Raw genomic sequence first — 13,089 nt, 5'->3', positions numbered from 1 at the left:
TCTTAACAGGTCATGTAGAGGCATCAACCGGATTCAGCCACATATTCTGTCCAGAAGGTCTCAACACATTGTTCTCTCAAGTCTGCGACCTTGAATATGACTCCGACTGTGGGAACCATGGGCAGAGGGTAGGGTCCAAGGATGGGGGAGGGGTAAGGAGCCTCTGAATCCTCACTTTGCTCCAGGGTCAACCCACAGTCACTTCCTCTCCATGACCTCCTTTAACAATAATACAAAACTACTTTGTATTCTGCCTTATTCACTTTATATTTTATATTTAACATCATTTTATGCTGCTTCATGGTAATTACCAAAAGATTGTAAGTTTTCTTAGTTTATATATCATTGTATCAGTTAACATGGTTTTAAAACTAGTTTTTAAACTAGTTCATTTCATTTCAATCCTATAGTTAGTTATTTTTTAACAACAGCTTTTAAAGTGGACACTTAGAGTTGTAACAAGAAAAAAACTACTTTTAGATTTTCTGTGGCATCTTTGTTCTCTATAATTTCTTAGAGCTACTATCCTATGTCTTTCCTTAGTAGTTCTAAACATCTTATTGCTTAAAAACTAAAACTTTTCTGAAAACCTCTTTTCTGTATAACTTAAAAGCTGCCTCAATTTTAAAGTTCACATTCAAACTTGCTATTCTAGCTGATATATTTTTTAAAGATTTTGTTTATTTATTTGAGAGAGAGAGAATGAGAGATAGAGAGCATGAGAGAGAAGAGGGTCAGAGGGAGAAGCAGACTCCCTGCTGAGCAGGGAGCCCAATGTGGGACTCGATCCCGGGACTCCAGGATCATGACCTGGGCCAAAGGCAGTCGCTTAACCAACTGAGCCACCCAAGCGTCCCTCTAGCTGATATATTTCCTTGCGATAAACTGAAGTATGCCCCCCACCAAAAGTAGTTTTCTTAATTACGTCTCTTTCAAGCCCCCATCCTGCCTAATAGTGGTAACTATACACTCTATTCTTGGTAGATTTAATCAATCCAGGGTTTTCCCAGATAGTTTGGGGTTTTCTCAGGCAAGTTACCATATTCTGTCCCATTACCTAAGTTCCAGGTATTCTAGGTTAATAGTGTCAAAGGACTGGGGCTATGGGGCTGATCTCCAGTCATCATTGTCCAGACTATCTTCTCTGGAGGGGCCCATTGGCCCAGCTGGTCTGCAGACATTATCAGCCCTCCACACCTGTCCTCTCAGAGGTCCAGTTTCCCATTTTTATCTCAGATTCAGACTCCACAAATTATGCTACTAACTGCTGGCACAGTTTCCAACAGGTCAACCAGCTTTCTCACATTTTCTGCACACTTCTTAGAGGCATAGAATAAATGGACTCCACTACTCTCAGTCACCTCCAAACTAAGCAAAATTACTTCAGCGTCTCTGCCTCATTACATTGTGAAGTCTCTCTACTTAAGGGCTTAACTACCATGATGGCACAAGTAACTCAGCAAGGTGCAAGATTCCAGGAGTTTGTGAGCTTCAGATGATAAAGCAGTATATTTTGAGAAGTCCATATGGAAAAAGTAAGGATTGAGCTAACCATAAAGAATGATTAGGACTGGGGGGCCTGAGTGGTTTAGTTGGTTAAGTGTCCAACTCTTTGTTTTGGCTCTGATCACGATCTCAGGATCCTGATCTCAGGGTCCTGAGATGGAGCCCCATGTCGGTCTCCGTACTCAGTAGGGAGTCTGCTGGAGATTCTCTCCCTCTGCCCTTCCTCCCCCCGTCTCTCTAAAATAATAAATAAATCTTAAAAAAATGAGCAGGATTTACAAAGACAAATGAGAGTGAGAACATACTGGATATTTTGAGGACATGGCAAAAGCATAGAGTCTTGGAATGCTCAAATATAATTAAAATGGAAATTTTTTAAGAATGCAAATATATCTATCTGATCAAGGTCCTATTAATAACTGATAGAAGAACTACTATTATGTTTCTTTTTCATTCTAATGCAAATATGACTTTTCTGATTATCTTTCCCTTTACATGTTTGAGAAAAAAGGAGGTACCATAGGTAGAACAATGATTCTACTTGATCATATAATAAGGTTCCCCAGTGAAGCCTTCTCTCCCAGAATAACTAGATTCTGCCTTATTGCTAGTCCCTGGCCCCTGGCAAGTTCTTTCTCTTCCAGGTGGCTAAACATTAGGATGTGTCCTTTCTAGTCTCCACACCAATATCTAAATTGGCTGCTAAGAACAGGAATGCTATCCAAAACTTGAAAGATTACTGGTTAAACCCATATACATTTTTAATAAAAAGCAACACCCTTTGGATTTCAGGGCACAAAAAAAATTAATGGGTGCTAGTATTAGGATAGCAGTAAAAATTTCATAGAGGAATTCATGAACAGATGATCTATGGGTTGAAGGAGGTTGAAGACAATTATAAATTGGAGATCATTCAGATCCTAATGGAGGGTTAGAACTTGGAGAGCCATTGGCCTTCCACCAAAAAGCAATAAAGAAATTGCCACAATCTTTGGAAGTGGATTCTAAAGACTGAGAAGAGCAGCCACTTGTCTCCAAATTCACAAAATGCAAAACTGAGGAAAGACTCACTATCCGTCTCAAACCAGGTGACTCAATTGTTTCCTCAGTCACAACAGATGAGAGTTTTAAATCTTGCCTCCACTTGGCTCATAGGATTATTTATTATTTATGGAGCACGTTTTACTAATATAAAATTAATTAGTAAATGTTCAGAAAGCACTTTGAAGAGGAGGAGTTATATGAGTGCTAAGTATTATCATTATCATAAAACACATAAAAGTCACAGAATGATGTAAGCTACGTAGGTGGAGAAGGACTGTGCCACATGGCACTCAAGGAGAATACAGCAAAGGGAGAGGCTCCTCAGTGACAGCGTGCATGGGCACCCCTGAAGAACAACAGGTAGGCTGACGGCGGGTGGGGGGCAGGAGGGCTTACCGTTGCTCCTCAGGGAAAGTCTCTGAAGGGATCAAACTAGTTAATTTCATTTGTATTTTAAAATTCTTAAAGTAACGATTTTTATAAAAATAAGAGCAATATAGGGAGCCTGGGTGGTTCAGTTGGTTGAGCGACTGCCTTATGGCTCAGGTCATTATCCTGGAGTCCCGGGATATCGAGTCCTGCGTAGGGCTCCCTGCTCAGTGGGGAGCCTGCTTCTCCCTCTGACCCTACCCCCCTCTTGTGCTCTCTCTCCTTCACACTCTCCCTCAAATAAATAAATAAAAATATAAAAAAATAGGAGCAATATATATCCCAAATAAAAGAAAAATAAGAATGAATAAGATTGGTAAATTTAATCGTTAGAATCTGTTTTGCTTGTTAATTTTTGTGAGAAATCTTTCCAGCAAAATTAAAGCATTCATGAAAAGTATGTTGAAAATGCTGAAGTAAAATTGGGCAATTTTACTTTTAAAAAGAATTTCTTTTATTAAAAGAAAACAAGATAGTTTATATGTATCTATTTCTAATGATGTATGCTGACAATAAAGACATTAATATTTATGTTCACAATATGCTATTTTACCTTTAGGATGTGGTAGACAAAAGTTTAAGCTTTAATTTTTAATAATTGAAACATCAAAACGCTTCACTGCTAGACATTTTTAGTGGTGTGATTTAAAATTTTAGTCGGAAAAAATATTTGTGAAAAGGAAAAAATAATTAAATAAAAAATAATAATGTTTTAGTTGGAAACAAGAATAGAGGATTTCTTCCCATTAGCTGTGCCATATGCTCAGATAGCAGTTGGCCTGAAAGTCAAACAAACGTGCTGACTTGTTCCATGGTACACACAGATGAACAAATACTTTTTATGTTTTGATTCGTAAGCTAATCAAATTAAGACAATGATAAATGTTCACATACACATGACAGTGTTTCCTAGCACTCCAAAAAATCAATACCTTGATAAACCCACTGAGCCTGGCTCGTATTTTTAATAAAATCCTCAGACAACTTTTCTGGTTGCCATATCTTGACAACGTCTAGATTCTAGGGGAACAGTTTAATATATTGTGCAGAATGTAACTTCACAATAAAGAGCTTTAATAATCAGTTACTTTACATATCCACGTTAACATTTAGCTTAATTAGCTATAAGAGAATCCCAGAAATGTTTTCCAAATTGCTACTGTTAATCCTAATGAATTAACAAAAGTCTAGTAAAAATGTTTTATCTTGGCTCTAATGTGTTTTATGTCCATGTGAACTCAATCAACTCCTTGTGCTCCATAAACAGTATGTGAGAAATAATATGTAGATAGACTCTGGTTTCATCCATTCAAAGAATTAATAAAAAGTACAACTCACCAGAAAGCCACTTTTTCTGAAATCGCTAAATAATCCTCAATATCATTACCATTTCATTATTGCACCTGAATAGCTTCAGGATATACTTGGTGAATAAATAAAACAATTAGGAAAAATTAAGGCATGTTACTGAAATCAAAACAAGTTTTTCCATTGCTCATGTTAACTACACCCAAGACCCAATTTCTGTCAAATAAGTAGTCAACCAACATTCCACATAATAATACTTTGGGAAAATGGAATTTATATGTCTGGCATTGTTTTTAGAGGAGTACTTAAAAGAACTGGATATTGACAAAGTTTAATTTTCCTTTTGAATTCAGGAATACACACACATACACATGCATGTGCACGCACAGATGCATGCACACACACACATGCACATGCGCGCGCGCACACATGCACGCACACACACGCACGCACACATGCACGCATGCACACACACGCACACATGTACGCACACACACATGTGCACACACACAGGGGAAACTACCTTCCAAATCAACAAAACCCTTTGCAAATAGGAAGAACATCTGCATCTTAGAAAACTCAGGTAAGAATGACAGAAACACTTCATTTGCCTTTAAAATTAATTTTTATTCATTAACCAAAATTTTACATTTGCAAATCAAGATAGTAAAGTCACGGTAGTGATCTCAGATTTTGGCTGTAAGATAAGTGAGAGTTGCATGTTAGAGTGGCCTATACAATTTAATTTTCCTTCAAGAGATCAGAAAAGAATCCTAATCCTAACTCTAACCCTAACTATGCTGATAATAACCAAAGGACAAATCTCTACCTAGAATGTTTACCTTCCCTAGGTTTGAAAGTCCTGAAGAGAAAATATTGTCCTGCATGTCCTCTTAAAATTAGGAAACCAGAATCGGTGATTTGCAAAGTCCCTTCCAGTTCCAAGAGGCTATGTGTCTCTCATTTTAGGAACTTTACACTGGAGGGAAGATTGAAGTCAATCTCCCTATTAAACAAATTCTTGTTTACAAGAATCACTTTTGTATCAGCTAATGACAAGAGGAAACAATAAATAAAATGTACCTGTGTTCCTATAGGGTGAATTATTATAAAATTACCAATATTCAAGTTTTTAAACCTACAAAACCAGCATTTTTTAGATAGATCTATTAGAAGGACACAGTTGAGATGAATAAAAAATATACTCCAAGATTTTGCCACCAATTTTATACTACAATCATCACGTTTTCACTGAGGCTTATTCCATGGCAAGCTGTTTTGAGTAAAATATACAGTCATACATATGTGGGAGTGGAAGAGGCTGCTTTAGGATAACGGGAAGGTAAGTTACCAGGGTTTTACTATATAAATTAGTCGTTTATTTTTTCCCAAAAATTTTAAACACTCTTCTAGACTCATTGAGTTGGTCAGATTGTAGATATTTAGAGGAAAACACTTGTCATAGTGAAGTGCCTTTTAGGGATTTTTATTTTATTATGAACAAAAATGTTCATTGGTATCATACTTTCATAGAAATATTAAGATATTAATTTTTATGTGCAAGGTGAAAACATAATTTGGAATATATTTAAATGGTCAAAGTGGTTTTTAAGTAAAATGAAATTTCTAAAAATATGACTTGAAAATTTCACCTGCATTGAATATCTAATTAATGTTAGCTCTTTAGGGAGTATCAGCTATTCAGGGAATGACCATTAAGTAATGAAAATGACTATTAAGTAATGAAAAGTAAATTTTTTATAGGCACTTGATTCTGTTTTCAAACAAAAATCAAATAAATGTAGGTATTTCAAACTAATCAATATTTAGTATGGTCATTTCAACATATATTGATATGGATATATCAAGCATACATACACACAAACATACAAGCATACATGGAGTGTTGTACATATGGGTATATTGTATATAAAATGTAAAATATATAATATCAAGTATATAATATAATCCAAAAATATGTTACTGACTGAATTGTGTCCCCTCAAAATTCATATGTCAAAATCATAACCCCTAGTAACCTCAGAATCTGACTGTATTTGGAGATAGGGTCTCTAGAGAGGTAATTAAATTATGGGAAGTCATTAACGTGGGCCCAATGCAGTATGGCTGGTGTCCTTATAAGAAGAGGAAATTTGGACACAGACATACACAAAGGGAAGACCATGTGAAAACTATGGCCATCTACAAACCAAGGAGGGAAACCTCAGGAGAAACCAACCCTGCCAACACCTTGATCTCAGCCTTCTGGCCTCAAGAACTATGAGAAAATAAATTTTTGTATTGTTTAAGCCAGAAAAAAAGAAAGAAAGAAAATTAGGACCCAGATATGTACAGAGGGAAGACGATGTGAAGACATAAGAAGAAAAACAGTCATCTATCTATAAGCCAAGGAGAGAGGCCTCAGAAGAAACCAAACCTGCCAACGCCTTTATCTCAGACGTCTAGCCTCCAGAACTGTGAGAAAATAAATTTCTGTTGTTGAAGCCACCCAGTCTCTGGTGCTTTGTTATGGCAGCCCAAACTAGTACTACCAGTATACTTGCAAATAAGTGTAATAATATAGTATATAAATATATAAAACAAAACTAATATTTTACAGTTTTTGTAGTTTACATTTATTAGTGATCTTGTTCATCATTGTATACCCCTTGCCCAGCACAATGTCTTACACATAGAAATGCTTAATAAACACGAATACAATAAATTACTTAACTTGTAATGAGGCATTTCTTCCACCCACATTTTGTGTGCTCCAAAGAAAAACATTAAACAACATTGAAACATAGATACATTGGATTAAAGTTGCCTCCCAATTCATAAATAATATGATAGTTTATTCTAAAAGCTTTTATTATTGTTATTCTTTTACCCTATCCAACTACTGTTTCCAAACTGTGTATGTCATTCCATGCCTCTAACAATCCCATGAGTCTATGAATAATGATGAATAATCTCCCAGAGCTTCTTAAAGATGTTTTGATTAAGGTATTTGAAAGGCAGAGTTGAGCCCTAAAATACTCATAATTACACTAAATGTAAATTGTCTAAATACACCTGTAAAAGACAGATATTAACAAAATGGATTTAAAAATATAACCCAACCATATGTTGTCTACAAGAAACTCAGTTCAAATAACAATATAGTCCATTTACAATTGCACCAAAAATAATAAGATACCTAGGAATAAACTTCACCAAGGAGGTGAAAGACCCGTACTCTGAAAATTATAAAACATCAATCAGCAAAAGAAATCAAAGATGACACAAAGAAATGGAAGGATATTAAGTGCTCATGGATTTGGAGAACAAATATTGTTAAAATGTCCATACCACTCAAAGCAATCTACAGATTTAATGCAATCCCTATCAAAACACCAACAGCATTTTTCACAAAACTAGAACAAATAATCCTAAAATTTGTGTGGAAACAAAAAGACCCTGAATAGCCAAAGCAATCTTGAGAAAGAAGAACAAAACTGGAGGTATCATAATCCCAGATTTCAAAACTATTACAAAGCTCTAGTAATCAAAATATTGTGGGACTGGCACAAAAATAGATACATAGATCAATAGAAGAGGGAGAGCCCAGAAATAAAGCCACAATTATATTGTCAATTAATCTTTGACAAAGGAAGCAAGAATATCCAATGGGAAAATGTCTCCAGCAAATTGTGTTGGAAAAACTGGACAGCTACATCCAAGAGAATAAAACTAGACCACTTTCTTATACCATACACAAAATAAAGTCAAAATGGATTAAGGACCTAAATGTGAGACCTGAAACCATAAAAATCCTAGAAGAGAGCATAAGCAGTAATGTCTCTGACATTGGCCATAGCAATTTTTTTCTAGATAAGTCCCCTGAGGCAAGGGAAACAAAAGCAAAAATAAACTATTGGGACTACATCGAAATAAAAAGCTTCTGTACAGCAAAGGAAACAATCAACAAAACTAAAAGACAGCCTATGGAATGAGAGAAGATATTTGTAAATGAAATATCTAAGAAAGAGTTAGTACATTTAACAGCAATTTTTTGAAAAATAAATTTTAAAACAGCTATTGATATATGCAACAACCTGAATGAATCACCAGAGAATTTTGCCAAGTGATAAAAAGCAAAATCTAAAAAGTTGCATATTGTAGAATTCCAATTATATAACATTCTTGAAATGACAAAATTATAGAAAAGGAGAAGAGACTAGTGGTTGCCAGGGGGTTAAGAAGGGTAAAGGGACTGAAGGCAAGTAGATGTGGCTATAAACAACAACAACAACTACAACATGAGGGACCCTTGTGATGGACATATTAGGTATCTTGGCCATATCATTATAGATATCCCAATTATGATACTGTGCTATAGTTTTGCAATTTGTTACCATTGGCGGAAACTGGGTAAAATATACCAGAGATCCCTCTGTATTATTTCTTGCAACATATGAGTCTAATTGTCACAAAATAAAAAACATTTAATTAAGAAATTTTGAAACACAAATACACAAACTTCTCTTCCTCTGAGGTAGAGTATTCTGTAAGATAACTGAACCAGAGCCTTTAATAAATCAATGTCATGAAAAATTTTAAAATGAGGGCAGAGTATTGAAGCTGTTCTAGATTTGAAAAGATAAGAAGTATAGTAACCAAATGCAATGTGAAGATTTTTATTTGACTTTTGTTCAACAACAACAAAAAATTGTAGAAGACAATTGACGACAACTAGAGATATTTGAATATGAACTTGGTAATAGAGGCTGTTCAGGAATTATTGGTAATTTCATTAGGTATTACAATGGTCATATTTTTTTAATATTCTTATTTTTTAGAGGGGAAATAAAATATTTAAGGGTGAATGTCATGATGCAATTATTTTTCTGCAACTACTTTAAAATGTTCCAGAAAAATAGATGAAATATTATAAGGTGTTCACAGTTCTTAAATTTATGTGATGGATATATGGAGGTTTATTAAACTATTCTCTTATAAAATTTCTCTTGATCCCATTCCTTCACCATGTATAGTTCCATTTCTTTATTACCTTTTTTCAGCAAAATCTTTGAAAGAATGGTCAGTGGTCACTGTCTCTGGTCCCTCTACATCCATTCTCTTTGAAACCATCTCTAACCATTCTCTTCCCCTGCCACTCCTAAAACTTCTTGCATCAAGATCAATTACCTCTATGTCGGCCGGAACTGCCATCTTCCAGTAATTTGCCAAAATGACCAACACAAAGGGAAAGAGGAGAGGTACCCGCTATATGTTCTCTAGACCTTTTAGAAAACATGGAGTTGTTCCTTTGGCCACATACATGCGAATCTATAAGAAAGGTGATATTGTGGACATCAAGGGAATGGGCACTGTTCAAAAAGGAATGCCCCACAAATGTTACCATGGCAAAACTGAAAGAGTCTACAGTGTTACTCGGCATGCTGTTGGCATTGTTGTAAACAAACAAGGGGCAAGATTCTTGCCAAGAGAATTAATGTATGCATTGAGCATATTAAACACTCAAAGAGCCGAGACAGCTTCCTGAAGCGTGTGAAGGAAAATGATCAGAAAAAGAAGGAAGCCAAAAAGAAAGGTACTTGGGTTCAACTGAAGCGCCAGCCTGCCCCACCCAGAGAAGCATACTTTGTGAGAACTAATGGAAAGGAGCCTGAACTGCTGGAACCCATTCCCTATGAATTCATGGCATGATAAATGTAAAGAACATAAAAGACCTCAAGACTAAAAATGTTTCTCTTAAAAAAAAAAAGATCAATTACCTCTATAATGCTAATCCAATGGCCAATTTTCAATGCTCATTTGCTTATCTTGAGCTATCAGCAACATTTGACACAGTTGTTTCCCTTCCTTATCCCTGATACACTTCTATTGGTTTCCAGGACACTACTTTCTCTTGCTTTTCCTCCAACCTTTACTAGTTGCTCCCTTTCAGTCTTCTTTGCTTGGTCTTCATCTTCTTCCTTATCTCTTAATATGGGAGTGCTCCAGTGACCATATCCTGTCTTCTCTATCTCTACTTACTCCCCTGATAATCTCTTCTAGTCTCAGATCCTAATCTATATGTTGAAGAATGCCAAATTTATATTACTACCCCAGACTCTATCTTATCAATTCTATACTTAAAACATATCCAAATTCAAACCCTTTTCATTTCCTCCACCTCTACCACTCTGGTCCAAATCAACATCATCTTGTGCTTGAATTGTTATAATCATTTCCTGTCTTGTGGTTCTGCTTCCACCCTTGCCCTCTATAATTTACTTTCCACAAAGCAAGCAGTCAGGGAGATCCCATTAAGAAATGAGATCAGATCATCATAGTGTTCTGCCCAAAGTCCCCTAAAAATCACATTTCACTCAGAGAAAAAGCCAAAATTATTACAATTACCCACAGAGCCCTGTATGACCAAGGCCTTGGTACCTCTCATAATCACTCCCTCATTACTGTTTTCCTCATTCACTGCTTCAGTCACACTGCCCTCCTAACATGCCCTTCTAGGCGTACCTCTCCCTCATGGCCTTTGTGGAGTTGTTCCATCTGCCTGCAACATTCCAGATACCTGTATGGCCAACAACATCTTCTGTTTCAAGTCTCTCGGATTTTACCTTCTCAGGAGGCCTAACCTGACCGCTCTATTTAATATCATATTCTGCCACCATCATCTCAAACACACTCCCACATTTCTGATCTTTACCTAGCTCTACTTTTCCTGTAGCACCTAAGATCTTTTTACCAGCTTTATATCTTATTTATTAATTATATATATATCAATATATATTATTATTTATTAATTATACCTTGTTGGCTAGCTCCCCTCAGTAAAATGTAATATCCATAAGGAAAGAAATCTTTGTTCCTACTACTGTACCTAGTCCATAGTAGAACATCTATAAGTATTTACTAAATGAATGAATTTTGATTTTAGTATTACCATTATTATTTGTATGTGCTGAAAAATAAGCAGACCAAATATTATATTTACTAGTTCTATGTGTTTTCCAAGCTCATCAGTCCAATGAATCCATAATGTAAAATAATCCCTTTTATACTTCACATCAAATCTATATTTATTTCTGAGAGTGTCCTATATCTTGCTCATATTAACACTTGATTTCCTATTCTTTCTGCTCAGAGGAACAGAGTCAAACACAAAAATGAAACACACAACATGTGGAAAGATTACCCTGGGTATCTTAATGCTGGTTATTGCGGCAGTAATCATTGGATTCATTGTTTATTTTGTCACTTATGGTAAGTATTCATTGTGTCTGACTTTCTAATCACACAGAATTATTGATTCTATTATTGGGAAAATTAGGAATTTTGAGAATGGGGGAAGGAAAGAAGTCAGACAACGTTATTTAGCAGTGAGAATTTCTTAAGGTTAATAATATTGATTGCAATCTTCTTTAGTAACCTTTGGCTTAGGGTATTCTAAACCCAGGGATTTGGAGTACTCTTTTTTTAATTCCTGGTAAAGATTTGGGTTCTGGGAATACTTTGATGAATAAACCATAGTTCCTACCCTTGCTGAACTTGTAACTTTTTGAAGAGATAATCAATAAGTTAACAAACAAATATAAAAGCCCAGAATATGGGATTCTAAGCTAAGATTTTTTGTTTCAAAGCCTATAATTTTTTCTTCATGTAATGTTTTCTTCTAATAAAATTCTTCCTAAAAGCTAGAATATTTCCTACTATTGAAGGATGAAATCTAAAAGGTCAGTACAAAATACAAATTTTGTTTATATTTTGCATAAAATACAAAAAAATTATGGGTTCCTCAAGATCAATCTTTCTTATAAACAGCACTTTGTGCCAAATTTGCTGTGTGCTGTTCTTGTCACTTTCTTTAACCCACTATTTTCTAACCTTTTCAAGAATGAGGGCCTTTTTATAGCAAAAAACTATTTCTACATTCTCATAAGAGAATAATTACTTTGTTGAATAAGAAAATAAAATTCTAATATATTTAAGAACTCATTCTTAGAATTACTCATAATAATACCTATTTCCCAGAAATTACAAACTTTTGCAACTTAAAAACTTCTTAAAAAGAAAAAATCCCAAATTAAATACTTCTGCATCAGAATAAGTAAGTTTTGTTAATAATGAAGTTTTCTCAAGTCATAGTAAACCTGTGGGAACAAGACTAGACCCTCCTGAGACTGTGTAAAGTATTTGATAGGGCTTATCTTTATAAAAGTCATTGGTTTTTCACCTTAAGGCTACATACCTGATGTCACAATATCTTGTATGAACTAAAACATTAAATCAGAAAGACACTTTTAAGAAGTCTACATATTTGTCACTAAATAAACCAAATCTCAATCTGATAAACCAAATATTATGACTTTTATCCCGATGCTTTGGCATCATATAGAGGCAACCTTATGATACTCCTCCTTTGAATGAAGCTTTCAGTACCATTTGAAGATGTTCTAGTTCACTATGCCAGACTCCAAACCTGAGAGCAGTGAGCCATCTCCTCACGATAATTACCCTGTCACATATTTATTATTTAAATAAAGAGGCCAGAAAAACCAAAGCACTGCACAAATATTCACTCCTCGATACCTACCTTTTTTTGCTTCACATGACTCTATATAATGATAATGTTCTGTTTTCTATTTGGTTAACTTTTTAAGAGACAGATAAAGAGGTAGAAAATAGATCAATAAGAAGGAAGGAAGAGGGAGAGAGAGAGAAAGAAGAAAGAAAGAGAAAGAGAAAGAAAAAGAAAGAAAGAAAGAAAGAAAGAAAGAAAGAAAGAAAGAAAGA

General features: G+C 35.1%; 1 protein-coding gene across 1 annotated transcript in view; it reads left to right on the top strand.

Annotated features, from left to right (window-relative positions):
- Positions 1 to 9,481: 9,481 nt before the first annotated feature.
- The window catches only part of LOC112835495 (transmembrane protease serine 11C-like), a 53,247-nt gene continuing 49,639 nt past the window's right edge, over positions 9,482 to 13,089 (top strand). Inside the window, exons 1-2 of the mRNA XM_025886975.1 lie at positions 9,482 to 9,507; positions 11,441 to 11,559. Coding sequence (XP_025742760.1) covers positions 9,482 to 9,507; positions 11,441 to 11,559 — 145 coding nt within the window. The remainder of the gene's footprint in view (positions 9,508 to 11,440; positions 11,560 to 13,089) is intronic.

The sequence above is a fragment of the Callorhinus ursinus genome, unplaced genomic scaffold (assembly GCF_003265705.2).
Source record: "Callorhinus ursinus isolate GAN/ISIS: 27379988/994484 unplaced genomic scaffold, GSC_fseal_2.0 scaffold4, whole genome shotgun sequence".
Taxonomy (NCBI): Eukaryota; Metazoa; Chordata; class Mammalia; order Carnivora; family Otariidae; genus Callorhinus; species Callorhinus ursinus.
Note: the sequence above shows the minus strand (reverse complement) of the source record. Positions and strands in the feature narration are given on the sequence as shown.